The sequence below is a fragment of the Bubalus kerabau genome, chromosome 17 (genome assembly GCF_029407905.1).
Source record: "Bubalus kerabau isolate K-KA32 ecotype Philippines breed swamp buffalo chromosome 17, PCC_UOA_SB_1v2, whole genome shotgun sequence".
NCBI lineage: Eukaryota > Metazoa > Chordata > Mammalia > Artiodactyla > Bovidae > Bubalus > Bubalus kerabau.
Genome location: NC_073640.1, coordinates 52,874,249 through 52,902,218, shown reverse-complemented (window position 1 = coordinate 52,902,218; position 27,970 = coordinate 52,874,249). Strand labels below are relative to the sequence as shown.

General features: G+C 54.3%; 2 protein-coding genes across 5 annotated transcripts; one reads left to right on the top strand and one right to left on the bottom strand.

Moving 5' to 3' along the window:
- Positions 1-7,601, top strand: HIPK4 (homeodomain interacting protein kinase 4). Its single transcript, XM_055554376.1, has 4 exons — positions 1-465; positions 4,669-5,025; positions 5,898-6,743; positions 7,295-7,601. Exons 1-4 carry the CDS (start codon positions 1-3, stop codon positions 7,472-7,474), a joined length of 1,848 nt encoding a protein of 615 aa, XP_055410351.1. The 3' UTR covers positions 7,475-7,601.
- A 925-nt stretch (positions 7,602-8,526) lies between these two features.
- Positions 8,527-27,938, bottom strand: PLD3 (phospholipase D family member 3). Of its 4 annotated transcripts, none has more exons than XM_055554379.1 (13): positions 27,687-27,938; positions 17,881-18,097; positions 17,241-17,372; positions 17,066-17,140; positions 16,830-16,972; positions 16,158-16,341; positions 14,428-14,548; positions 14,220-14,347; positions 12,583-12,783; positions 10,908-11,047; positions 10,158-10,323; positions 9,163-9,262; positions 8,527-9,050 (listed from the first exon to the last, which is right to left on the bottom strand). In XM_055554379.1, exons 3-13 carry the CDS (start codon positions 17,265-17,267, stop codon positions 8,863-8,865), a joined length of 1,473 nt encoding a protein of 490 aa, XP_055410354.1. In that variant the 5' UTR covers positions 17,268-17,372; positions 17,881-18,097; positions 27,687-27,938; the 3' UTR covers positions 8,527-8,862. The 4 variants fall into 4 exon arrangements, with proteins under 4 accessions (XP_055410354.1, XP_055410352.1, XP_055410355.1 ...); XM_055554377.1 differs by having other exon boundaries at positions 17,903-18,097; XM_055554380.1 differs by lacking the exon at positions 17,881-18,097.
- Between the last annotated feature and the right edge of the window lie 32 nt (positions 27,939-27,970).

Here is a 27,970-nt window from a genome sequence, read left to right as displayed (position 1 = left end):
ATGGCCACCATCCAGTCGGAGACTGACTGCTACGACATCATCGAGGTGCTGGGCAAGGGCACCTTCGGGGAGGTGGCCAAGGGCTGGCGGCGAAGCACAGGCGAGATGGTGGCCATCAAGATCCTGAAGAATGACGCCTACCGTAACCGGATCATCAAGAACGAGCTGAAGCTGCTGCGCTGCATGCGGGGCCTGGACCCCGAGGAGGCCCACATCATCCGCTTCCTCGAGTTCTTCCACGACGCCCTCAAGTTCTACCTGGTCTTCGAGCTGCTGGAGCAAAACCTTTTCGAATTCCAGAAGGAGAACAACTTCGCACCCCTCCCCGCCCGCCACATCCGCACGGTCACCCTGCAGGTGCTCCGGGCCCTGGCCAGGCTCAAGGAACTAGCCATCATCCATGCTGATCTCAAGCCCGAGAACATCATGCTGGTGGACCAGACCCGCTGTCCCTTCAGGGTCAAGGTGAGTGTGCCATCCCAGGGCAGCAGGTCCCCTGCTCCTGTTCCTCACCCAGCTTCCCCCAGCCCTGGGGTCTCTCCTTGACTCTGAGGTCTCCCTGGGTCCCACCTCCCCCCCGAGGTCTCTCCCTCCTTGTCCACAATGGTTCTGCCCACCTCCTGGCTCTGAAATTCCTCTCTTCCCCCATCCCAGTCCTGAGGTCTCCCCATCCTTGTTCCATTCTTATCTCAGCTCCTCTGTCCTGCTCCCATCCCTGCGACGTTCTAGTGGGGGAGACAGTGAAAGTGAAAGTGTTAGTCGCTCAGTCATGTCCAGCTTTTTGTGACCCCATGGACTGTAGCCTGCCAGGCTCCTCTGTCCATGGGATTTTCCAGGCAAGAATACTGGAGTGGGTTGCCATTTCCTTCTCCAGAGGATCTTCCCAACCCAGGGATCGAACCTGGGTCTCCTGCATTGCAGGCAGATTCTTTCCCATCTGAGTTCTAGTGGGGGAGATAGAGTCTCCAAGATAAATGAGAAAATAAGATATGTGAACAAGAAGGAGACAAGATGAAATCAGGAGGAGAAGGATGTGGGGTGGTGATGAGTGAAACTTTAGGTTCTGTGGTCAGGGAGGCCTCCCTGAGAAGGTGACATTTGAGGGAAGGTTTGAAAGAAGGAGGGAGCTGTGTTGACATCTGGGGGAAAGCATCTGGGTAGAAGGAGCAGCCAGTGCAAAGGCCCTGAGGCAGGAGTAAGTATATCAAAGTGTGAAACTGAAGGTGTTTATCGCTTCTCGGCCTTTAGGCTAAGAGCGAGTGTAAAAGTGTTAGTCGCTCAGTCCTGTCTGACTGTTTGTGACCCTATGGACTGTAGCCTGCCAGTCTCCCTTGTCCATGGGATATTTTCAGGCAAGAATACTGGAGTGGGTTGCCATATCCTTCTCCAGGAGATCTTCCCAACCTAGGGATTGAACCTGGGTCTCTTGCATTGCAGGCAGATTCTTTACCATCTTATATATAAATGCATATGTACAAGTATGTGTGTTTGAGGAGCAGTGAGGAGGCCAGCGTGGCTGGAGCAGAGTGACTGAGGAGAAGAGGGAGGAAACGAGACCAGGGAGGGGATGGAGCGGTGGCATACGGGGCCTTTAGGGTGGAAGCCCTGGAGGATCCTGGGCTGAGGAGGGGGTATAGTCTAACGCAGGTGCTCACGGGCTCCCTCTGGCTGCAGGAAGGGAACTGAGTGAGGGGCCTGAGCAGAGAGAGAGTGTGACTGCCCCCGGTCCAGGTGGGTGGGGTTGTGGGAGGAAGAGATGTGTGTTAGGGGGTGGGGGGTTCCGGGTAGATGTTGTTTCTTCTGGTCACCCCCATCGGCTGGCGGGAATCTTAGTTCCCTGGCCAGGGATTGAACCTGGGCCGCGGCACTGAAAGCTCGGAGTCCTAACCACTGGGCCACCAGGGGAGTCCCTCAGGGTAGATTTTAGAACAGGTTATTGTACGGCAGAAACCAACACCACGTTGTAAAGCAGTTTTTCACCAATTAAAAAAATTATTAAAAAAAAGATTTTAGAACAGGATTTGCTGGTAGATCTGATGTGATGTGTGAGAGAGGAAGTGAGGGAGGCCGAAAGCCTATTGGCCTGAGTGGCTGGAAGGACAACGGCAGGATCCTTCATCGTGAGTTTGTTCATCGGTATGTTCTGAGTGCCTGCTCTGGGCCTGGCCCTGCGCTGGGCACACAGGTGCCTCCTGTGAGCTGTCGCAGGTCCCTGGACTCCCCCATCCCCACTCTGACCCTTCTGTCTGCTTCCAGGTTTGTTACTCTCCGATGATGGGTCTGAACTAAGAGCCTTGTGAGGGCAGGGCCAGGGGCGTTTTGGTCACTTCTGTGTGTTTAGCATCTCCCAGCATAGCACCTTGGTGGAGTCAGTGCTAAATGAACGTCAGAGACACAGGGAGATACAGAGTCAGGAAAAGGCAGATCATTCTGCCCCAACAGATGGAGGGAGAGAGACCCCAGGAAGGAGAGATTTCCGCAAATAGAGCAGGAGACAAACGGGACAGAACCACAACACCTGGTCTGCGTTGGCAGCCCCGCCTCGTTTGTGGAATGAGTGAATGAATGAATGAATTCCGTGAAGGCTGACTGAATGATCGGGGTCATCCACACTTTCTGGGATTCAGGCCTCAGCAGTCTGTGTTCCAGGTCCAGATCAATAACCATTTGGGGTAACACTGCCTTCTGCAGATAGACGGTAAGGGATGGCTGAATGAAAAGCAGAATAACTCGGGGAGGGAAACTGAGGGAGAGGCTGAGATATGGTCACAGAGATTCAGAGTAAAAATGGCAGATGGCTCCCCCGGAGGCATGGCAAGACACAAGGGTTTTCCGTCATTCACAATGTGACTTCAACAGGTGTTCATCGAGCACCTGTATGAACCAAGGGCCGGGGTGGGTGTCAGCAATGCTTGATGGTGAAAGAAGAGGACCTGAGTTTCAGGGTGGTGTCCTTCTAGTGGGCCCGAGAGAGACAGAGACGAGAGATACCAACAAGCAACAAGGAGGCAAAGAAAAGAGAGAGACACCAACCTGACAAGAGACAGAAAGAAAGAGAATGACAGGGATAAAAAAGTCAGTTCATACATTCATTCACTCTCTCCTGGGCCCCCACCATGTGCCAGGCGCTGTTCCAGCCATCTAGGGATGCAGCAGCAAATAGATAAAATCCTTGCCCTCGTGGGACTGATGTCCTCGTTGGATAGAAAAGCAATGAACTCCATACAAAAGTAAAATATATGGTATGTGAAATGGTGTTAAGAGCTATGGAGAGGGACTTCCCTGTGATCCAGTGGCTAAGACTCAGGGCTCCCAGTGCAGGGGGCCCGGATCTAGCTCCTGGTCAGGGAACTAGATCTCACATGCCACAACTGAAAGACCTCCTGTGCTCTGCAACTAAGACCCGATTCAGCCAAAAAAAAAAAAAAAAAAAAAAAGAGCTATGGAGAAAAACAGGGCTAGGGAGGTAAGTGCGGCTTCCAAGGTGGGGCTAGTGGTAAAGAACTCTCCTGCCAATGCGGGAGACATGAGACTGGGGTTTGATTCTTAGGTTGGGAAGATCCCCTGGAGGAGGGCATGGCAGCCCACTCCAGTATTCTTGCCTGCAGAATCCCATGGACAGAGGAGCCTGGCGCGCTACAGACCATGGGAGTCGCAGAGTCAGATATGACTGAGCGACTTAACGCGCACACAGGGAGGTGGGTGAGAAGGGTGGGGTGTGCTGTTTTTGATAGGATGGTCAGCAGAGGGCTCCCTGAGAAGGTGACATTTAAATAAAGACTTGAGGTGAGGGAGGCAGCCACGTGGACATCCAGAGGAAGAGCAAGCTAGGCCCACAGAACAGCCAGGGTAAAGGCCCTGAGCTGTGAGTGTGGCTGGGTTGTTCAAGGATTGCAAGAGACTGGTGTAGCTGGTGCTGCGTGACCATGGGGAGGGGACGAGGCAGATTGTCGGAGTCTTGAGGGCCAAGGGATGAAGGCTCCAGCTCTTATCACAGGATGTGGTAAAGCCGCAGGAAAATTCTGAGTAGGAGAGTGACGTGGTCTGACTCAGATGGTCACAGGATACTTGGGGCTGCCTGTGAGAATCAGATTGGAGAGCTGGCGGGGTGGGGTGAGGGTGGGCAGGGGAGGAACAGGGAGACCAGCAAGGAGGCCCTGACGTTAGTCTGGTGTGTTAGTCGCTCAGTCGTGGCCGATTCTTTTGCGACCTCATGGGCTGTTGCCGCCAGGTTCCTCTGCCCATGGAATTCTCCAGGCAAGAATACTGGAGTTGGTTGCCACTTCCTTCTGCATTTTCTTCCCCAGTAGCCTAGGTGGGGGCTGAAGGAAGACAGGACCAGGGTGGGGGCTGAGAATGGGACACAGAGTGAGCAGAAGAGAAAGTGGATGGAGTCAGGAAGATTTGCTGATGGACAAGGCATGGGCGAGAGAGAATGAGACAGAGGTTAACCCCCAGGGGCATATGTTCTAGTGGAGACAAAGATCGAGAGACCAGCACACAAACCAGAAACAAGGGCTGGAGGAAAGAGGGACATAAAGAAGAGACCAAGATTTAGAGGTGCAGCACTAGACAGTCAAGTGGCAGATGCTGAAGGACCCCACCGAGAGACGCCAGGGGAGGCTCATATGGGCTACCCCTGCCCACCTGCCTCCCTCCTCCTGCCAGGTGATCGACTTTGGCTCGGCCAGCATATTCAGCGAGGTGCGTTACGTCAAGGAACCCTACATCCAGTCCCGCTTCTACCGGGCCCCTGAGATTCTACTGGGGCTGCCCTTCTGCGAGAAGGTGGACGTGTGGTCCCTGGGCTGCGTCATGGCCGAGCTGCACCTGGGCTGGCCCCTCTACCCGGGCAACAATGAGTATGACCAGGTGCGTTACATCTGTGAGACACAGGGCCTGCCCAAGCCCCACCTGCTGCATGCCGCCCGCAAGGCCCACCACTTCTTCAAGCGCAACCCGCACCCCGACGCCGCCAACCCCTGGCAGCTGAAGTCCTCGGCTGACTACCTGGCTGAGACCAAGGTAGGGGGGACAGGTGGGGGCGAGGGCAGTCAGTGTGAGCAGTCTGCTGCACCCAGAAGAAAAAAAATCTAGGTTAGATCTCAGAGAGGACCGGAAGCTTGGCAGGGGGGCGGGATGCAGGCTGTGGGAGTTGTTACAGCAAGATGGATCTGAGTGAGACCCTGGGTGGGACTGGAAGTCAGGGCAGCCACCTCTGCAGCCAAAATCATCAGAGTTGTGCGGCAAGAGTCTGGATGAGACAGCAGAGAGGACTGGAAGTCTGAGCCAGTCCTGTGGGAGCTGTCATAGGAAGAGAGGGGTCTGGGTGAGACCAAAGGTGGGACTGAAGTACCCGGCAGACCTTAATAACCCCTGGGAGAATGGTCTGGGCTTGACTCGTTGGAGGCCTGAGGGCTGGGATCAGACGTGGGGATCAGCTGTGGCAGCCAGAGGGGTCAGCATTTGATTCCAAAGGAGGCAGCCCTTCTGCTCGTTGCTGGCAGAGGCTGCACCCGTGGCTCAGGGAAGGACTGGAGGGCTGGGGCAAGAGCCAGCTCAGGTCAGTGAGAGCCCTGGGTTAAACAGGAGGACCACAGGTCACGGTCAGCCGTTCTTCCTGCAGCAGTAGGCGGGGTCTGGCTGAGATTAGAGGGGGCTTCTCTTGGTCGGGAGCAAGTGTGACCTTCCCAGCAGTAAGAGAGCACCAAGTCAGATCCCAGGCAGAACTGGAAGTCAGGGTTCCCGTGTGCAGACTTCATAGCCACGAGAGAGCTCTGGGCCAGACTGGAGGGCCGACTGGAAACTAGGGTGGGGGGTCAGATGTGGGCCCCTCAGCAGGAGACCCTGGGACCAGAACTCCGTGCCCACCCCTGCCGGACCCCATGTCCCACCAGGTGCGCCCACTGGAGCGCCGTAAGTACATGCTCAAGTCACTGGACCAGATCGAGACAGTGAATGGCATCGGGGTGGCCAGTCGGCTGACCTTCCCAGACCGCGAGGTGCTGGCGGAGCACGCCGATCTCAAGAGCATGGTGGAGCTGATCAAGCGCATGCTGACCTGGGAGTCGCACGAACGGATCAGCCCCAGCGCCGCCCTGCGCCACCCCTTCGTGTCCATGCAGCAGCTGCACAGCGCCCACGAAACCACCCGCTACTACCAGCTCTCGCTGCGCAGCTGCCGCCTGTCCCTGCAGGTGGAGGGCAAGCCACCCACGTCGGTCTTGGCCGCCGCGGAAGATGGGCCCCCCTACTACCGTCTGGCCGAGGAGGAGGCGGCCATGGGCCTGGGCAGCACGGGGGGCAGCGGGCCCTTCTTCCGAGAGAAGGCCCCCAGCATGCAGAGGGCCATCGATCAGCTGGACGACCTGAGCCTGCAGGAGGTGGGGCGTGGGCTCTGGGGCGAGACTCATGCCGATGTGGTCCCCGATGTGCTGGCCCCACTCAAGGCCGCCGCTGTGGGCCGCCGGCTGCCCGAGTCCAGCCCTGAGCCCATCCTGGCCTTCTACGGCACCCGCCTGGTGGGCCGCCACAAGGTCCGCAAGGCACCGGCAGGCTCCAAGTCTGACTCCAACTTCAGCAACCTGATCCGGCTGAGCCAGGCCTCACCTGAGGACGACGCCCCGTGCAGGGCCAGCGGCTGGGCAGAAGGAGAGCACCTTGGGGCCTCTGCCGAGCCGCCTGTCATCCCACAGCGTGACGGGGATGGGCCGGACATCAAGGACATGACCATGGATGCTGAGGTGAGCTGGGTGAGGGTGGGGGGGCAGCCAGGGTGCAGGTGATTCTGGGGTTGGGGCACAGGGAACCAGCCTGGCCTCCCACACATCTGAGTGGCCTGTAGTTGGTTCAAGGTCCAACACACACTACTAGCCCACCCTCGGGATGTGATGAGGCTCAGCAAACACTAAGACACTCATGTGACAAGGTTCAGCAAACATGAACCCATATTCAGGCTGTGTAAAAACTCAGAACATCGTAATCCACATGTGGGAACTGATAAAAGGCCCAGGACTCTGAACAAGACCATAGCACAGCTCACCCACCTCCAGGAAGATGGGACAGAGGCTCAGCAAACACTCCTTCAGGACACATTAAGGTCTCAGCACACACCATTTAAGCCTCCAAAATGTCGAGAGGGTTCAGGATGTACAAAATTGTCCTCAGGAAGTCACAAGGAAGCAGTTGGGACCGAAGGAGTCCACGAGCGGGCAGGCTGGCTGTTTCCAGGGTGGAGGTGGGACGTGGGGAGGGGGCTTCCTGGGTGATGCCCATCTCTGCTCCTGCCCAACAGAGTCCAGGCCCTGAGCTCTTCGACCCCAACAGCTGTCCTGGGGAATGGCTGAGTGAGCCAGACTGGACACTGGAGGGCCTCAGGGGGCCACGGGTTCAGGGGCTACCCCCACGCCACGCCCACCCACATGGTCCACCCCGGGCCACCAGCTTTCTGCAGCACGTCGGCGGGCACCACTGATAGGTGACCCCACCCCTGCCCATCGCTGGGGGCTGTGCTGACGGGGCTGGCAACCCCTTCCTCAGAGCTATCCCCTGAACCGACAAATTATTCTTACAGAAAGATAGTTATCCAGAAATTCCCCATCCCCCCCGCTGCCCACGGTGCATGTCTGCACACAAACCCCAAACACAGAAGGGTTTCGGGGTCTGACCTGTGGCCCCCTGGGCCAGAGGGATGCAAGAAGGGGGGGCTTCACCCCACTGGCCCTGAGCACGCCCTTGGCCCTGCCGCCTCTGTTTATTTTAATAAAGAACTGTTCAGCAGTATTGCCCCATGCCTGTTCTCCTTGCCTGAGGCCTGAATGGGCATGGGGGGCGGGGTTCAGAGGGGACCCAGGCGCTGCTCTCCAGTGCTGCACCCAGTCCACCACAGGCTCAGGCTGGAGCCTGCACTCAGCACACTGCCCCCTCCCTTGAACACGCCGGGTGCCTGGCATGCAAGAATTCACCATCAGAACATGCTCAGCATTCAGTAGGTGCCAACCTGAGCTGGCCAGATGCCCAGTTCTCATTGTTTGTTGACCTGTCCTTGCCACAGGTGACGGGCTTGGCATGCACATATCCATGCTCGGGACATGCGAAACGTTAAGTTCACTCTCAGTACCCACGCCAGTGTCCAGACGTGCGAGTCCACCCTCAGTCCACGCTATCAGCGGCAGTGGCTTGGCACGTGCTCATGTGGCTCGGGTCATGCTGAGTGTGCAGCACACGTGGCCCCATGCTGGCTCCAGGAGGCTCAGTTCATGTCCACCCACGAGGTCACACATCCATGCTCAGCACACACCAGCTAGCGTGCATCGTACACCGAGCATTCAGCATACCCTGGCCCATGCTGGTCACCCACTGAGGGCTCAGCACACATCAGACACGTGCTGAGAGTCCAATGCACACCAAACCACACTGGCCACATGCTGAGGGCCAAGTACCCACAAAGATGTCCCCCCCAGAGGCTCATGCCAGCTGTCCCCTACCCGACACCCCACCTTGCACCACTCAGTCAGGCACAGGCTGTACAGACAAGTTATTTACTTCTTATTATGACCTTGGGCCTTCTTTGCCCTGGGAAGTGGGGTGGGCCAGGGAGGCTAGGCCCAGCATGCACCCCCACTTCTCCTTTTGGGACTGAGCCCTCCCACAGCTCGGCTGGGTCCTCTGGGGCCACAGCATCAGGCCAGTGGGGGTGGAGGTAGAGATGGGAGGCTGGGGTGGGGGTGGTTGCGAAGGGGGAGCCTGTTGGCGTCACAACGGGTCAGACAGAAGCGGGGGGCACGGGGACAGGGGATGGAGACCTGGAACACCTGGGCCTGCAGGGGCCTTGCAGGCCTGGCCTGGCCATTGGACCGGGCCTCAGAGCAGGCGACAGGCGTTGCCCACGCTGTCGGCGGCAGCGTCAAGGTCATGGCTATAAGGGGAGTCCCAGTCCCTCAGGAACACGGCCTCCAGCTGGCTCCGCAGGCCACCCCGCCCGTTCTGTGTCACCAGTAGCGAGGTGCCCGCCGTCTCGGTGAAGTAGCTGCCGGACCAGTTGGAGGTTCCTATGGGGAGTTGGGGATCCGGAGAGTCAGGGCCCATGGCGCCACCTGGACCCCCTTCCATTGCCCACGCCACCCCCCTGCCCCCCAATCATGGTGCTCCTGGAACACTTACCGATGTAGGTGGCCCGTTCAGTCACCATGTACTTGTTATGGTTGACGCGGGCATAAGGGATTCGGGCCTGGGCATCGTCCGCAGGGACCACAAAGAGTTTCTGAGAAGGGTGGGGAGATGCAGGGTGAGGACAGAGAAGCCCCTGGGTTGGGGATGGGGAGTGGAACCAGGTCTTCGGGACTGGGGACTCAGCTGCTTCCCTTCGGGCCCTGGGGATCAGAACAGGGCCCAGAGAAGTGCATGTATGCGTGCAAAGTCGCTTCAGTCGTGTCCAACTCTTTGCAATCCTATGGACCATAGCCCGCCAGGCTCCTCTGTCCTTGGGGTTCTCTAGGCAAGAATACTAGAGTAGGTTGCCATGCCCTCCTCCAGGGCATCTTCCCAACCCAGAGATCGAACCTGTGTCTCTTATGTCTCCTGCATTGGCAGGCGGGTTCCTTACCACTAGCCCAGTGTGCGAAGCCCTTCAGAGGAGCGGGTCCTCCGTAAAGACTGGCTCACACGCCACCTGTTCCCTCTAGGGTTAAAAGTGTTAGTCACTCAGTCATGTGCAACTCTTTGCGACCCCATGAACTGTTGCCTACCAGGCTCCTCTGTCCATGGAATATTCCAGGCAAGAGTACTGGAGTGGGTTGCCATTTCCTCCTCCAGGGGAATCTTTCCGACCCAGGGATCGAATCTGGGTCTCCTGCACCGCAGGCAGATTCTTCACCATAGTCCCTGAGGTCTTACCTCAGACGTCTCCCTTTCCTGAAAGTCTTCTGTGACCCTTAAGGCTGCAGCAGGAGCTTCCTCGGGGCTCCCCCTTCCTGGCCGTGACTCCTCTGCCCACGCCCTTGATTCCAACCCTGACTTGTAGTCAACCCTCCTCCGCCCCAATCAGGGCACAGCCCGCTCTGCGTCATCTCTGTCAGATGCCAGGTGAGTGCCACAGGAGCTGTGTCCCCGCACTGCCCTGCACAGGGGTTGAGGGGCGGGTCTGGGCAGGTGCTTACCACCTGGATGTCGGAGTGGGTGTGGTTGTCACGCAGGGCAGCCAGGGAGAGCAGGAAGGCCCGCATCGAGGGGTCAGAGTGTCCCCAGCAGCTGATCAGCAGGCGTACCTTGACGCCCCGCTCATAGGCAGCCCGCCGCAGCCCGTCGTCAATGGCAGGCCAGAATCTGGGGGCAGGGTACGGAGGGAGGCCTCCCCTCAGCTTTAGGGCGCCGGGCCTGGGTCCCACTGCAGCTTCGGAGAACCCCCACTTCCCAAGACCACCCCATCTCTGGCTCCCGCCCACCCCTACCCAATCCACTCATCATCTTGTCTGCTGCCCCCAGACTACCTGCTCTGAACCCTCAGACCCAATCATCCCCCCTTCCTATCCCAGATCTCAAACCCCAACCGTGCCACCCCAAACCTGAATATGCTCAGTCCCACCTCTCAAGCCCCTCACCCCATATCCCGCCTACACTCCCTGCTTCCTACCCCCAGAAACCCCACATCCTCTGCCTCGAGCCCCCAGTCCCCCCGTCTCCATACCCCTTTCCCAGTATTCACAGCCTTTCCTCTTTCCCCTTTCCCTTGTCTCAAGCACCCAGAGCCACTCTCCCTGTCGCCTCTGTCTCGCCCTGTGGTGTCCCCTCCCTCTGTCCCCTGGCCTTGGCTCCCTGCCTGCTTTCTGGGCCCCATCACTCCCTCTCCTGTCTCCTCTTCCACTCATGTGGCTTCCAGCCCTGAGCCCTGTCCACGTGCCCAGCAGTACCGGCGTGGGTGGGAGAACTCCATGGTGGGCAGGTAGTTCATGACTGCGATGTAGATGAAACTCCGGGCATTGTCCACCACGTTGAGCAGGGCCTTCAAGTCTGGGGTGCGGCCACTCGGACACAGCGGTGGGGGTGCACTCTGGGGGGGACAAGGGGACAGTCAAGACACGTCCTTCACAGTGGACGCCAGCTGCAGACAGCCTGTCAGGACTTAGGTCCCTGTGTATCTCACTGAATGTTCAGCCTCAGTGAAGGGGAGAGATAATGACACATCCTAGCTCATAGGTGAGCAAACGGGGGCTCAGAGAGGATAAGTGATTTGCCTAAGGTCACAGAGCTGAGGAACGGAGCCAGGGTTTGAACCTATGCGGTCTGGTTCTAGAACTTAAGCTCTAACCCAGTGGTTCTTGACATGAGGTGCCTGGTCAGGCAGCAGCAGCATCACCTGGGAACTTGTTAGAAATGCAGATTCCCGGGCCTCATTGCACAGGGCACACAGCATCAAGGTGTTGGGATGGAGCCCAGGGATCTGGTTTTAACAAGCCCTTCTGGTAATTCTAGTGCATGCTTAGACTTGAGGACCTCTGCTTTAATCTCTTAAAAATTTTTTTTTATTAGTGTATAGTTGCTTTACTCTGTTGTGCCAGTTTCTTCTGCTGCTGCTGCTGTGGCTGTTTGGTTGCTAAGTCGTGTCTGACTCTTTTTTTGATCCCATGGACTGTAGCCCGCCAGGCTCTTCTGTCCATGAAGATTCTCCAGGCAAGAATACTGGAATGGGTTGCCATGCCCTCCTCCAGGGGATCTTCCCGACCCAGGGATGGAAACTGCACCTCCTGCACTGGCAGTGAATTCTTTACCCGCTGAGCCACGGGGGAAGCCCTCTAATCACTCTTGTCCCTGACTGGCTCACAGCCCACCGCCATGGCACTCCTCATGTGCCCCTGCACCCCAGGAGCTTCACCCAGCCCCCTCCACCCTCCCAACAGGTGAGCAAACTTATGCTCTGAATGGTGGTGAGGGAAACTTTACTCCCCAGTGGGAGATCACTGGAGTAAAGGACCCCAATGAATTATGTCGCCCCATCCATGCCTTAGGGTGGCCCTTCATGATGATGCTGGGTCTGGCCAGGTGACTTGCTTGGGGGGTCCCAGGTTGGCCACCCCAACTAGTGAAAACATCAACAGCTGAAAACAGCAGTGCCTTGTCCAGAGTGGGTGCAGTCCAACAGAGCATTCTACAGTGATGAAAATGTTCTGTATCTACACTGTTCAGTACGGCAACCACTTGCTAGGTGTGGCTGCTGAGCCCTTGAAAGGGGGCTAGGGTGACTGAAGAACTGAGTTTTCAACAGCATTTCATCTTAATTGATTAAAAATGTGACATTCAGCCATAGTGGACAGTTCAACCAGGGATTGGCCTGAATGAACCCAGCCATGCTGCCTCATTAGCCCTAAGAGATTGCAAATATTATGATGCAATCATAAGATTTCTAGATGAAACCAAAGCCTAGGGAGGTTGGGACATAAGTCCCAACCTCTAAGTCTTAGGCCCCTGAGTGAGCAGGAGTGACAGCTAGTGGTCAGGACTCCATCATCCCCATCAAATCACTGGGCAGGGCTAGATGGAGGAGGTCCAGTGAGGGCATGTGGCAGGCCCCTCTTCCCTTGGACTCACCGCCAGGTAGGCCAGAGCAGGGGTTCCATTGAGGCAGATTTCCATTGGAGTCTCTTGATTGTAGCGGGTGTCGTAAGGCCGGGGCCAGGTTGACGGGATGGAGCTGCCCGCCTGGCCTAGGAACCAGTAGGCCTCGAAGATCTTGGTCAGGTCTCGAGCTAGGCAGCTGCAGTTGTACATGACCACACCCAGCTCCTTGACCTGCGGGAGCACAGTGCTGAGCCCCAGGGTGGTGGCCTGGTGCGGGCAGGTGACATGGACGCCTGCAGCCCCTCCTCCTGCCTCCACCAAGTCCCCCTTCCTGCCCCTTGCCCTTCTGTCTCCCCCTCCTTCTGCCCCTACTTCCCTCTTTCTGCCCCTTAGCCCCCATCCTCCTTCCCCCAGCTAAAGCCCTGAGATGGACATGATCTTGACTCAAGACTAAAATCTGAAGTTTTGGTGAAAGTCAGTTATTCCAAAGCTCCTGGTTTCCTGAACCTTTGCGGCTTCTACCTTCTACTGAGCTCCTGCTCAGTCTTAGGTCTCCACTGAGGGTTTCCTTCTCCAGGAATCCTGCCTTGACTGCCCAGCCTGTGTCAGGCATTCCTTAGGCTCTTAAGGTCCCTTGGGCCTCCCTCATCACTTTCCCTGGTGACAAACCTGTCTCCCCATTGGACTGGGAGGACAGGCACCAGGGATGTCTCAGCCATGGCTGTATTTTCTGTGTTTTCCCACAGAGTCGGTGGGATTAGGGGCTTCTGCTTAGTCACTCAGTTGTGTCCGACTCTTTGCAACCCCACAGACTGTAGCCCGCCATGCTCGGCTCTTCTGTCCATGGGGACTCTCCAGGCAAGAATACTGCAGTGCGTTGCCATGCCCTCCTCCAGGGGATCTTCCCAATGCAGGAATCGAACCTAGGTCTCCTGAATTGCAGGCAGATTCTTTACTGACTAAGCCACCAGGGAAGCCCAAGAATACTGGAGTATGGAGCCTATCCCTTCTCCAAGGGATCTTTCCGACTCAGGAATTGAACCGGGGTCTCCTGCACTGCAGGCAGACTCTTTACCAGCTGAGCTACCAGTGAAACCCAGTTAGGGGCTTGCACAGTATCTATTTGTTGAAGACATGATCACTGCCTCAGCTATACCCCTTTCCCATCTCATGCTCATTCCTGCAGCTCCTCCAGGTAGCAGATTAACTGTCACCTCCTTTGGGAGATTTTCCTTGATACCCCAGGTTGGGTCCCCCATCCTGACCCTCTACTTGTGCTTCTCCCCATCTCCCATCTCAGCCTTGACCCTGTTGGGTTGACACCGCCTGGTGACAGGCCCGTCTCCACCCTGGACCACGAGCTCCAAGAGGCCTATCTGTTGCCATCACGTTCTCAGCGTCAGAACAGGGCTGGGCTTAGAGCAGGCTCTCCGGAAGTGAGTAGTGAAGGTCATGTGGGTGGACAGGGCCTTGGATGCCGTATAAAGGGGCTGGCAGGTGCCATCAGGGATCAGAGGGGCTTCCATGAGCAAGGGGAGGGTGGTGGAGGGCGGGATTGGGGTATGCTTCAGGAGGGCTGGTAAGAGGAGGTGGGGTACGGTTGGAGGCTGGGAGCCCCACGAGGCAGGGAGTGACCTAGAAGGGCAGTGGGCAGGGCTCAGGCAGACCTGGGTCAGGGAGCGCCAATCCATGTTGGCACTGCCGAGGTAGAAGTGGGTCTGGTCCACCACCCAGAACTTGGTGTGCAGGACGCCATGGGTCAGCTTCTGCATGTCCACCATGCGGACCTGGGCACCTGGACCGACAGGGGTGGAGGTCAGGAGCTGGCTTGGGGAGCCCCAGACCCAGCCCACCCCCAGTGGCCCTCTAGCTCACCGCTCTGTAGCAGCGCCTGCAGGTCTGCCTGAGGCTGGGGCCCATTGGGCTTGCTCACAGCAATGCGGACCTTCACACCTCGGGGTGCCAGAGTCTGCAGCTGCCGGAGGACCTCCTCGCCCTGGAGGGAGGAGACAGCTTCTGAGGGGATGGATCAGCTGGCTCTCGAGCCCCATGGAGCACCCCACGGAGTCATTTTGAGATTAGGCTTCTAGATCTGATCAGGCTTTACATTAATACAGTTAGGAAAAGCTTTACAGGTTAAGAAGTTAAAACCTTACTTTATCTGTTTTATTTATTGTTTTGGTTGTGCTGTGCAGCATGAGGGATCCTAGTTCTTCAACGAGGGATCGAACCCATGCCCCCTATATTCAGAACACGGAGTCTTAACCACTGGACCAACAGTCCGGAAGTGTCTATCTATTTTAATACCTGGCTGCTCTGAGCCCTGTTAGGGCCTCCCTGCCATTCCTGCCCTTCACAGGTCCTTCCCAAGACCCTGACCAGGTAGTTATCCACGCCTGACACAGCAGGGGTCTCTAGGCACCTTGCAGAATGTTAAAGGCACAGCGCAGACTTGGGAGTCTGGGAAGACCTAGGTAAGGCTTGATGATGCTCATAACAGTAACAGCCAATGATTCCCTTGTCTCTACTGTGAGCCAGGCCCCTTCTGAGCCCCTTTATACCCGAACTCTGAATTCTCACAGCTGTCATTGGTAAGGCAAGTCTGAGTTTATCCCAAAGTGCAGACGAAGAAACTGAGCGTTGGAGAAATCAACAAGAAAGCAGGATTTGAACTCAGACCGTCTGCCTTCTATGTCTGTGCTTTGTGCTTTGAATCACTCCAGTAGGAACCAGCAGGGCATGGAAGCTCATACCTTTTTTTTTAAGCTTGAAGGATCTTAGTTCCCTGATCAGGGATTGAACTCGCACCCTTGGCAGTGAACGCTCGGAGCCCTAACCACTGGACTACCGGGGAATTTCCAGCTCATATAATTTTTAACTGTTGTGCATTTTTTCCAGGCACTGTTTAATGATCCCCACAATTTTAATACATTTAAAGTCTACCTCTGACAAAGAGTGGCAGCAGGGAAAAGGAAGAAGAGCGACAAATTCACTACATCTTTCAAAGAAGGGCTTAGCCACCTAGGCTGTTCCTTTTCAAATCTTGGAGTTTTATGCTTTTTAAGTTTGCCTGCAGACCCTAACAAGGCTATCACAGTAAATGCTTATAAAGGGCTGACTCTTGTCAGGCACTGCTCTCATTGGCTGGGATCAGCCCGTTTCATCTTCACAAGAGGTGAACACTAGATAATGGCCCCATTCTACAGATGAAGAAAATGAAGACTGCAAGATGAGGTGACCTGCCTGAGGTCACAGAGCTGGCACGCAGAAGCCTGGCTTGAGGCTGGGCTGGTACTCAGTCCATGTTTCCATTTCTTTGTGTGACAGGCTCAGGGAAGGAAGCTTGTGGGTGAGCAATATCTGCTAGCCTAATCCCTCGTAACCGAACCCATGCCCTGACATTCAGAGGCCTCCAGATGACCGTGACAAAACACCCCCAGTCCCGCAGGCCATGTGAAGACAGTTGCTTCCAAACACTTTTGTCCAACCCACTACGTGAGACATGCCAGTCTGTCTCCTGGGCTGGAGGGAAACCCCTTTCATTTCCCTGCCTCTGATGCCTCCCACCACCCCTGCTGCCAGCCAGGGCCCAGGTTGCCAGGTACCTGCTGAGCAGAGGCTTCCTGAGTGTGGGTGTCATTGTTGGTGAGAGTCCAGTAGAAGGAGGCAATGTCCAGGCTGCTGTGGGCACCAGCGAGCAGGCCCAGCCAGGCCTGGCTGGTGGAGGGGTTGCTCGTGGAGGCATTGGGGAAGTCCAGGCCCTCGGGAATGCTCTCCACCAGCACTGCTCTGGGTGGGGAGGTGGGGAGGGAGGGAGGCAGAATCAGCCATGGTGGGCTAGACTGTGAGTGCTCACTTGTCTGCCCACGGAGGATGGAAGACTATATGTATTCGTGTGTGTCTGTACTTGTGATTCTCTGTGTGTCTGCATTTGTCTCTCCAGATTTGTGGAAGGTTGTGGATGTGTGTGTGTGTGTGTGTGTGTGTGTGTGTGTCTGTCCATGGATGTGGATAGAAGATGCCATGTGTGTCTATGTATGCCTGTCTGTTCACAGAGGCATAGAAGATGACGACGCTGTGGTTACCATGGCAACAGTGTGGGAGAAGCAGGTGGGCACATAGGGAAGAACTGTGACGGTCCACTTGGGAGTGTCTGCCCCCCCTTTTTCTGCCTTGAACACTGGGTGCAGGCCCTGCGTAGTGCATGTTGAAGTGTCCCTGGCCTGGCAGGGCCCCTCCCCCCACCATCCCAGGCACCCACGCCCCCCTCCACTTACTCGCAAGGGTCATAGCAGGGGGCTGGGCGCTGATTGGGCCCAAAGAGATGCAAGTCGCCGTATTCCCATAGAAACAGCTGAGTCATCAGGGCACCGAAGCCCACAACCGCCAGGATAAGGACCAGAAGGACCCAACGAGCTTTCTGCGGGGGAGGAGGAGGCGAGCAGTCAGCCCAAGGAGGGCAGCCCAGCCCACAGCCTCCAGAGACAGACTGAGGGTGGAGAGGGGCACCTACCTTTTCTGCAGCTTTCCATGCCTCGATCTCATTCATGGGCAGTTCGTTGGCAGGTTCCTCAGCAGGCACCTTCAGCTGGGGCACACGGATGGGGGTGGTGGTGACGGGTCAGCTCAGCAGGGCCCCCACCCTCTCCTGATCCGGGCCCTCGTCCCCTGTTCCCCCATCCACCTACCTCCTGGTACATCAGTTTAGGCTTCATCGTGCTGGCAGTCAGGGGTTATACAGCTCCCAGGTGCAAAAGTGGGTGTGTCAGGGTCTCCAAACTGCGGGGACCAGAAGCTGGCACCGTGTTGGGTGTTCTAGGCTTTTGGGGGACATCACAGAAAACGGATCAGCCTCGGGCTCACGGGACTCACTGGATCGCCTTGTCTGTGATCACGGGGGCTACTGGCACTGCGCCCGCCACCCCTAAAGGAGGAAGCTGACTGCTGGTCAGTAGGGATTTCGAAATCCCTCAAAGTCCAACCGCTCTGCCTTCCTCCTATCCCTCTGGGGTGCCCACCCTGCCCCCCTGAGCGCCCACCCTGCCTGTCATCAGCACCGGCACTGCTCCCCATTTAGCACCTTCCCTTCTCTGAGCCCTATCCTACACATTCCCAAAATGACAGCTCCGGATTGGGTCAGCGGAGCCCTAAATATTTTTGTGCCTGGCTTTTCCCAGCCCCGGGATTTACCCTGAAGTCATTTTCCAGGTAGCTCCTTTAACCTTACACTCAGGTAACCACTAGCCAGCTCAGGCCAGGAGCCCAAGACCATCGGGGCCTCCCTCTCAGCTCCCATCCCATCCCCCCAATCATCCTCCCCTACCGTACCCCAGAGGGGCCTCGGCCTTACTCGGCAGACAGCTGCTGCTACCTCCACGGGGCCCCAGCTTCTGCCCCAACAGGCTGAGCAGGGGCGGGAGGGAGGAGGGGGCGGGGCCCAACGGGGCTCCGCCCTCTGCAGCGGGGAGTCTGCGCAGTGAGCGCGCCGGTCCCGGCTCACCGCAGGGAGAGGGGGGGCCGGCCCCCCAGATACGGTCTAGCCAACCTGGCGGGGGTGGAGAAAAAGCACAGGTCTGAGCGATTGCTTTGCTACGCTCTATCCTAGAGCACCCCCCCAATATGGGCTAGGGAGGACTCAGGTAAAGAGAAAAAATAGACCCCCCCCCATCTTTTCTCGGCTCTAAACCCTGTGAATATATTTGTACCGTGGGCATGTATTACCTAGTCAAAAATAAATACATAAATAAGACTAATGATTTTTAAAATTATAAAATAAAATGGAATGACCAAGGCTGAACAACATGATTTAGGGATGTAGCCATAAAATCAAAAGACGTAGCCCATGCTATGGGAGGGGAAGAGCGCGGGGTGTGCGATAAGGGGATGGTTGGTTTTCTGTTGTAGTCTGTATTGCAGTCTCTATTTGATTTTTTAAAAAGGCCAACTGATATTTTGATAGGGATTTAAAAAATGTTTCTTAACCAGTGTGTGTGTGTGGGGGGGGGGGTGGCTGGGGGGGAATGGTTATATGTATATGTGTGACCGAGTCCCTTCCCTGCTCACCTGAAACTACCACAACATGGTTAATTGACTATATCCCAATACAAAATGTTTCTGGTGTTAAAAAAAAAAAAATCCAGGCTCCAGCTGAAGGGATAAGGAGGGTTTCCCATCTACTATCTCATATCTCCGAAGCAGAATTTAAGGCCACAGCTGGAGAAATAAGTTGGAGGGATTCCCCCTTTCCCGCCCACCTCTCTCAATGAAAGAGGGGCAGGACCCCCTTTCCCCTACCCAGGCAGGAAGTGCACAAAGGTAGAGAAGGGTTATTATTGAAAGAAGCAACAGCGTCAGAAGTGGTTGCCTTGACAACAAGATTTGGGGGTGCGTCAGGATCGCTTTTTATCCTACGCCTATTTTCTTTTTTAAAATCGTGAAATATGAGCGACTTACAGAAGAGAAAAATATCTCTGTGCGGGTTAAAAAAATAATTATAAAGCGAACACAGGTGTTGCCGCGTCCCAGGTTTTGTCACGTTTTTAAAAATTCATTCCACGCATTAATGTGATTTTAAAAAACAGAAGAAAATTCCAAAAGGGAGTTTGGTTCACCACTCACCGCAAGATCCAGACTAGATCTGAAAGGATAATTTGAAAACCCCTTCCCCCTCAACGTCTGATCCCAGTTTGGTTAAAGGCAGAAGAGCACAAGTAGGGATTCCCCCACCCCCACCCCCACCCCATCACAGGGAGCCAGCCAAAAAGGGGATGGAGCCAGCAAGGAATAGCAACAGATCAAGCTTATCTGATCTCCGTAGGTCACCAAGAGAAGCAGAAGGTAACAGTCTTCGATAAGGCTGACCGCAGGGTGCAAGGGTGGGGGAGGGTAGGCATGGCGCAGAAAACAAGTTTGCCTTTTATTTGCAAAGCCCTTGGTGAGAAATGCTTTATTTAAGACTGTGTGGTTGGAACAGAAGGTGAGGTGAAATTAGGGAAGCTAGTAGTAGTATTAGTTGCTCATTTGTGTCCGACTCTTTGCGACCCCACCGACTGTAGCCCTCCGAGGTTCCCTGTTCACGGGATTCTCCAGGCAAGAATACCGGAGTGGGTTGCCATTCCCTTCTCCAGGAGGGAAGCTAAGATCAACGGAAACAAAACTGGGGAAAGGTAGGGCTGGAAGATGTGAGGGATGGCGCACAGCACGGTGAGGCAGGGGAACTGGGGTGGCCGCTGATAAACCAAAATTAGGAAGAAAATAGACTCGATGGACATGAGTTTGAGCAAGCTCTGGGAGTTGGTGATGGACAGGGAAGTCTGGCATGCTGCAGTCGGTGGGGTTGTAGAGTCTGATGTGATTGAGCGACTGAACTGAAGACGCCTTTTATTCAGTTTGTTAGCAATCTTTTGGCTTTCAAATTGTGCCGTGATGACAAGTCTTTACTGATGGGTTGAATTTTGACTCGCTATATTTTTATCAAAGCAAACGCACCTAGCGTACTTAAAAAGAAAACCAGTACTGGAGAGGTGGTGTAGGTTGCATTAGACTGGTGAGGCAGTCAACACTTGTGGCATCCGGAGCCAGATAACCTGATCTTAATATGAACCTCAGTATGTATGCGATTATTTGATTTCAGAGAACTGACAACGCATCTGTGCCTTAGTGTCCCCATCTGCAAAATGGGCAAAGTAACAATACCGCCTACTTTTCACAAGGCTGTTCATTAATTTTGCACACCTTTATTGTGCACCAGGTATTGTTTTAAGCACTGGGGAGATCACTGTGAACAAAATAGACTTGAAGACAGACAAAAAAAAAAAAAAGTAAATTATGTTAGAAGGTAATATATGCTATAGAGACTCAGGGAAGAGGGATGGGGTTGGGGTGGGGGTGGGATTACTTGCATTTGAAAATAAGGAGGACAAGGAAGGCTGCACAGAGAAGGGGATACCTGAGAAAAAAACTTCAAGGAGGGGAGGAAGAGAGCTACAGAACAGTATTCTAAGCACAGAGAACAGCCAGTGCAAAGGCCCTGAGGCAGGAGTATGCCTGTGGGGATAGAGAAGAGCAAGCAGGCATGTATCTGTAGTGGAATGGCAGTGAGGGGAGGGAGAGGAGGTGAATCAGAGGTCACAGGACCAGATTATGCAGAGCTACCTGGACTGTGGCAAGAATGGGGCCAAGGGTAGGTTCTGGGCAGAGGAGGAAATATGATCTCCTCTGGGGGTGAGTGAGTTGAATGAGTTGAATGGTGGCCTCAAAACTGGTAAGTTGGATGTGGTCATCACTCCTGGAACTTGTGAATGTGACCTTATTCAGTGGACCTGGAGTCTCATTATATACATTAGCATATGACACACTCAGAGGCGCCATGACACTTCCAAAGCCGGCCCAGGCCCAAAAGTGGGTGGTGGCCCAATTCCTGGAAATCTCACCATCCTTTCTCCAAGATAGTTAGAACAATCCTTCTACTCATTAGCCTATGAAATTACCCAGCCCAGGGACTTCCCTGCTGGTCCAGTGATTATAATAAGACTCAGCACTTCCACTGCAGGGGGCATGGGTTTGATCCCTGATGGGGGAACTAAGATTCTTCATGCTGCCCAGTGCAGCCAAAAAAACAAAGAAATTACTCATCCCATAAAAATTAACCACTCCCTATTTCAGGGACTCTTGCCTTCTGAGATGGCCCACACTCTGTGGAGCGTGTTTCTCCCAGGGCCGTTCTTGCTTCTTGAGATGAACCACATCCTGTCTATGGAATGTGTCTCTCTCTAAATAAATCCACTTTTCACCTATCACTTTGTCCCTCACTGAATTCTTTCTGTGCTGAGACGTAAAGAACCTAAGCTTCATTAAATCCTGAGACCAGGTGTGTGATTTAGATGAAAAGAAAGTGGGTTTCAGTCCCAGTTTGGGTTTTGGCTGTGTTTTGAGTCCCAGCCTGTAGGACTGAAATGTGCAGTTTCACCAGCCCATTGAATATCTCCCTGTCCCCTTGGCGTGTGCCTTGCCTGACCCTGAGTGTGACACCATAGCCCAGGGACAAGGAGGAAGCAAAACCCACTGGGCCTGAGACCTGTGTTGGGTCACAGTTCCCTAAACACCCCCACCCCTGGTGAGGGTGGGAGACTTGATCCCCCTTCCATAGAAGTGCTCTGAACTGATGAATCCAGGGTTCAAATCCCACCTCTGTCATTTTTTTTCAGAAATTTTCTTATATATAAATAAATCAATATGCGGCTGCATCAGGGCTTAGTTGCAGCACGTGGGATCTTTAGTTGTGGCATGTGGGATCTAGTTCCCTGACTAGGGCTTGAATCCGGGTCCCTCCTGCTTTGGGAGCGTGGACTCTTAGCCACTGGACAGCCAGAAGCCCTCTGTCACTTTCATACTCAGTGACATTGGAAACAGGGCTTTATTTCTCTGAACCCTGCTGGCCTCATTCATAAAAAGAGGATTGGGACTTCCTTAGCCCACTCCATGTTCTTGCCTGGAGAATCCCAGGAATGGGAGCCTGGTGGGCTGCCGTCTATGGGGTCGCACAGAGTCGGACACGACTGAAGTGACTTAGCAGCAGCAGCGGTTCCGTAAAGACTCTGTGCTTCCACTGTATGGCGTGCAGGTTCGATCCCCAGTTGGGGAACTAAGGTCCCGTATACCACGTGACATGGTCAGGAAAATAAAAAAAGGATCACTTTATGCCTGTCTGGGGAGTGGTGGCTGCTTTAAGAGGGTGGGCCTTACAGTCCCCAAGCCCTTGATTCATATCTCAGCTCTGTGCTTTACCTGGAGAAGAGACTACCTTTTCTGAGCCTCACTTGCATTCTTCAGAACACTGGGGAGACTAATATACCAACATGACATTTGCTGGGCAGAGTCAATGAAACCCATCCACAACAGTCACTTCACACAGATACAAGCTGGCTGGTGAGTTGTGTCCCCTAATACCCTGAACACACTACTTATCACAGATAAACTTATATATGTGTCCCTTGAAAAGCTAAGTCTATGTCTGATTTATTCCTCTACCCACCAACTGCCCAGCACATTGTAAATGTTTATTTTTCTTCTGAAAACAGAAGAAAAGAGCAGTAGAAGGGAGAAAAGACTTTAGATGTTGCTTTACGATTCAGTGACACTGAATTCCTACACCATGATCAGTAGCTTGTGTTCTGAGCCTGGGGCAATAGGGTAGGTACAGATAGTAGCGCTTCAGCCTGAGGGTAAAATTCAGGGTGGGCCACTTAGCTGCTGAAGCACATCTGAAGCACTGGACAGGCCATACCTTAGGAAACATTTACAAACCTAGGGACCTTCTGCATGGTTCAAAACAGACCAGTTCTTGGGTTTAAAGGGGCCAATTTTCATTTGATTGTGCAGACCCCTTTGGACCGACCGCACAGTCGTCTGTGGTCAAGTCTACAGAAAACAGTACGGAGCACTGGTTTTGTAAACGTTTTTGTTTTTAGAGGTAGATCCTTTGTTTCAAAGGACCCCAGAAGGTGCCCCTTCCAGGGATAGAAGATGCTTGGTCTGAAAAACAAATCAGTAAAAAAAAAAAAAGGCATACACGAACCACCCCAACCCACCCCTGCCACCATGAATGGTGAATACTTGGGAACTGGAACTCAAAAGCTGTCCCATCCCTACTCAACCCCGCTCTGTGGCTGCCCACTGCCTTCAGGACAAAGTGCAACTGTCTTATGATGCCCTCCTGGGCTCTCCAGGGACAGTGCCTGTGGACCTTCCCCATCTGACAGTTTCAGTTCCTCTGACTCCAAAGCTGTCTCTGACTCGTATCTCCTCCCTTAACTTCAGCTCTGCAAGTCCCATGGCCTCCTAGATACCTCCACCCAGGTGTCCCTAAGCCCCTTGTACCCATGTCTCCAACTGTCCTTAGCATCTCTCCCTAACCTGCCCCTCCCCTGGGTCCCCATTCCCAGGAGAGCTGTCCTACCCAGCCTTCTGGTCTCGGCCTGTGTTCCACCTTCCCCAGAAAGCCCTGATGCCCCCAGAGTCCTGGGTCCCCCATAACTTATCCACTTGGCCTCCCAAGAGTGTCTCCCACCCACCCTTTTCACCTCCCCTCCAAGGCCATGAACTGGCCTCTCTCACCTGGGTCCCCATTCCAGCCGCTTCCTGTGGCTCCCAGCCTCCACTCAAACACTTCTAATTTCCCCTCCGATCTGAGTCTGACTCGCCCCTCACCTGCTCAAATACTCTGTGGCCCTCCAGTGTGCACAGGATAAAGTCTCAGCTTCTTACTGTGGCTCCCAGAGCCCTTTCCTTAATAACCTTTTGGGCTTATGCTTGTACCATTCTCCATGGCCCAGTCATATTTAATATCTTTCAGTTCCTCGAACTGAAACCACACATTTACCACCAAACCTGCCCACAGCTGCCCCTCCTGCCTAGCATACTTTTCTCTCTTCAGGTTGCTCACCTCTATCAGCTTATGTACCGCCTCCTCCAGGAAGCCCTCCCTGACCCCCTGGCTGGTCCAGTCATCCTCCATGGGACTGGCAGTCCCCTGGGCTTACCAATCCTAGCCTGGACCCCTCTGCCTGTGCTTCTCCCAACCTGGCCCTGACCACTGGACTGTCACTACCTGATGATGGGTCCAGAAATCCACGAGGGGAGGGCTGGGCTGGCTGTCACTGCTGTGTCACCCAGCACAGGGACAGTATATGGCAGATGCTCAGTGGCCAGTTCATCCATCTATTCATTCAACTAGTATTTATTCAACTATTGCTGACAAGCCCTGTCTAGAAATGGGAGATGCAGCACAGAAAAACCGAGGAAAAAAAAAAATCCTTAGGAAGGAAGAAATTCTTTTGAGGGAGTGAGACAATAGATCAATGAGTGAAACCTACACTATGTACCTGGGAGAATAAGAAAACACGGGAGGGGTGCTGTGGCATCGCCGTGAAAGTGGTCGACATCGCCATTCAAACAAACAACAGGGACTTCCCACGGTTGAGATGCCATACTTCCAACACAGAGGGCACAGGTTCGGTCCCTGGTCAGGGAACGAATATCCCACAGGCTGTGTAGCCCCCAAACCCTCCCCCTCAAATCAAACAAATGAAAAAAAAAAAAAAAAACATCTGGGGGAAAAAAGCATTATTATCCCTGTTTTTCAGATGAGACAGGGCTCAGGGAAATCACTGCCCAGGTCACACAGGGTTGGTTTGTCGGCTGGGAATCTGATCCCAGAGCTCAGTTCTGTTCCAGGGCACTATACTGTCAAACCAACTCACAAACACAAAATAAGGCGGAATGTCTTTTCCTTGCTACCCTCCAGGAGGTCTGTGGCTGTGGAAGGGTAGGATACAGGAGAGATAGTGGGGATCCTTATGTTTATTGAACCAGGCACTGCTCAAAACACTATATATACAATCCTCACAACAGCGTTTTTGTTTTGTTTTAGCCTAACTTCCCCCAGGTGACTCTGTGGTAAAGAATCCTCCTGCCAATGCAGGAGACACAGGAGACGCAGGTTCCATCCCTGGGTTGGGAAGATCCCCTGGAGTAGGAAATGGCAACCCACTCCAGTATTCTTGCCTGGAGGATCCCATGGACAGAGGAGCCTGGCGGGCTACAGTCCATGGGGTTGCAAAGAGTCAGACACGACTTAGGGGCTCAACAACAACAAACAGATAAGGGAACTAAAGACCTAGAGCGGTTTAGTCATTGGCATAAAGGGACAAAGCCAGGAAGCCAGGATTTGAGCCCAAGCTCCCTAGGGTGCTGGGTAGACAGCCCCCTCTCCTGCTGTCTAATATCTGTAGACCTGTGGTTTCCTCCCTCCCTCCCAAACAGCCTCTCAAAACCTCTACCGACACCCTCCTTCTCCCTCCCCTCAATCTTTGAGAAGGACACTGGAAACTTTCTCCAAGTATAAAGGATATGAGTGCAGCTTTAAAAAAGGACTTCAGTTGTTCTTCCAACCAGGCTGCTCTTGCCAGTCCATCCTTGGTAGAAGTTCTCCAGCTGCTGCTGTGGCTTCATGTCACATCTGACCACAACCGTCCTCTCTTCCAAACCCACCTCACTCAGAGTAAAGCCCAAGTCTTCTCCACGGCCCGTGAGACCCCCCGCTGACTCCCCCATCGCCCCGCTGACTTCATCCCTCATCCCTCTCCTCCCTCACTGGCCTCCCCGTTACCCTGACCGATGCCGTGTAGGCTCCTACCTCAGGGCCTTTGCATGTGCTGTTCCCTCTGCCTAGAATGGGGCTACCTTGGTGTCTTAGGCAGTAAAGAATCTGCCTTCAAGGTGGGAGACCTGGGTTCAATCCCTGGGTTGGGAAGAGCCCCTGGAGAAGGGCATGACTACCCACTCCAGTATTCTTCCTTGGAGAATTCCATGGACACAGGCGCCTGGCTGGCTACAGTCCATGGGGTCACAGAGTGGGACACGACTGAGCGACTAACACTTTTACTTTCTGCCTAGAATGCTGTTCTTCCCTCAGAGAGCCATGTCACTCTCTCCCCCTCTTCAAGTCTTTGTTCAAATGTCACCAGGTCACCCTACTTAAAACTACAGTCTCTGCATTCCCTATCCCCCCAATATATCATATCGTCTACTTACCCGTTTGTGTATTGTCTCTGGCCCTTGCTATTAACAGACTGTAAACTCCATGAGGCCAGGGAATCTGTTTTGTTCACTCATGTGTCCGCATGCCTAGGACAGTCTTGGGCATGTAGAACATGCTTAACAAATATCGATTGAATTAATAACTTGTATTTGCATTCCCATATTACAGATGTAGTAACTGAGGCACTGGGACCTTAAGCCACCTGCCCAAGCTCATGCAGCTATTTAAGTACTAAACAATAAAACCAAGATTGGCACCTGGGGGGGTCCAGTCCCTGGCACACACTGTAATGACTGTCCTTAGCCACGCTAAGGCAAGCTGAGTGACTAAGATATTCGCCTCTTCACTTGAGGATTTAGGGTTGCTGAGGTTTGATGGTGTGGTGAGACCTGCCTCCTCTCTCTGTACCCCTGATTTTATGAGTCAAGGGAGGGTTGGGTATTAGCTACCTAGAGTCTTCCTCCCACCAAGCCCTGCCGGACTCCTGCTATGGGCTAAGTGCTCTCAATTTGGGGGTGGGAAATCAGTCTGTCCACCAAGGTAAAGAGGGATGGATTAATATTGACATGAGCAAGGTTCTTAATGGCTGATGGGCCACCCTCCCAGGTGTGGTGACGTGGCGGAGGGGAGGACAGCTTGGAGACTGTGACGTGGGGCAGCAGGGGCTGGCTGCTGCAGCAGAACTTGTCAGGATAGAGAGAGTGTGACAACCTGGGAATGATGAGGGTAGCTGGGGGGAGGGGAAGAGTGGCAAGGAGGAGGGGATGAAGGTGACTGGATGAGGGTGAGGGTGAGATGAGTGATCGTATTAGCCACATCGAGCTGGGCATGTCACCAGAATAAACTCGCAGGACCCTCACTCTCATCCCTGACATAGGTGTCCCTGTGTGGGTTTTACAAATGAGGAAGCTAAATTTGCAAAGGTGTGATGAGATGGTCAAGGTTACCCAGAGGTTTAGAGATGGAGCCAGAATAACGGGCTCTAGTACCTGGTATGTGAGAGGTGACACGGGGAAAATGACAGAGACATGAAGAGAGAGAGAAAAAAAAAACTCCTAATGGGAAAACACTAGAAGCATTAGGCACGGACAGTGACTGTCAGAGAAGCAAAGGTGACAGGGGAGCGACGGAGGCATAAAGGATGAGAAAGAAGGGAAACCTGAGTGCGATTTACCAAGGGGACAGGAGGCGTGCGAAGGTGACATGGGGGTATGATGACGATTTATGAGAAGGACTTTGTAAAAGAGTAGCAGCAACAAAAGAGATGTGTAGGCGACAGGAGAAGGAGACACGACAGGCGAGACATTTGGTGGCCATGGAACTTAAAAAGAACGAAATCTTGTTAAGGGGCTTGATGGCGACATTAGGAGAGTGGTGGAAACACAAGGGAGTGATAACGATTCAAGCAGGATGCAACATAACGGGAGGAACGGAGACATAAAGGGACAGAGGACGATATGAGAGAAGAAATGCATTATAGAGGAAGGACAACATAAAGGCAGCCGAGGCGCCGCGCCCCCAGACCGCACATTACCTGCACTCCACGTTTCCCACTCCGGGACCCAGCCCCGCTGGTACCTTCTAGGCTGGAGCCCCGCGCGCCCCCGCCCCCAACCCGCCGCGCGCAGGCGCACTCCGGCTGGACTGCGGACCCGCGGGGGCCAAGCAATGCTTTTCTCATTGGCCGCGCTCCTCGCTAGCGCCGGGCGGGGGAAGCGCCTGGGAGACTGCGGATGGTCACGTGACGGTTGCCCAAGCGCTCTCGCTGGTGACTCTCCCGTGGGCTAGAGCGGCCGCGGGCGGGTAAGCCCGACTTCC

What these genes read in the sequence shown, in the direction of transcription:
- HIPK4 (XM_055554376.1), top strand. Translation starts at nt 1, where the DNA reads ATGGCCACCATCCAGTCGGAGACTGACTGCTACGACATCATCGAGGTG. An exon ending in GCTGTCCCTTCAGGGTCAAG is followed by an intron (nt 466 to 4,668) that starts GTGAGTGTGCCA and finishes TCCTCCTGCCAG; the next exon opens with GTGATCGACTTTGGCTCGGC. An exon ending in ACATGACCATGGATGCTGAG is followed by an intron (nt 6,744 to 7,294) that starts GTGAGCTGGGTG and finishes CCTGCCCAACAG; the next exon opens with AGTCCAGGCCCTGAGCTCTT.
- PLD3 (XM_055554379.1), bottom strand. Translation starts at nt 17,267, where the DNA reads ATGAAGCCTAAACTGATGTACCAGGAG. An exon ending in CATGGAAAGCTGCAGAAAAG is followed by an intron (nt 16,973 to 17,065) that starts GTAGGTGCCCCT and finishes CCTCCCCCGCAG; the next exon opens with AAAGCTCGTTGGGTCCTTCT. An exon ending in CTGCTCTGGCCTACCTGGCG is followed by an intron (nt 11,048 to 12,582) that starts GTGAGTCCAAGG and finishes TGTCCCCCCCAG; the next exon opens with AGTGCACCCCCACCGCTGTG.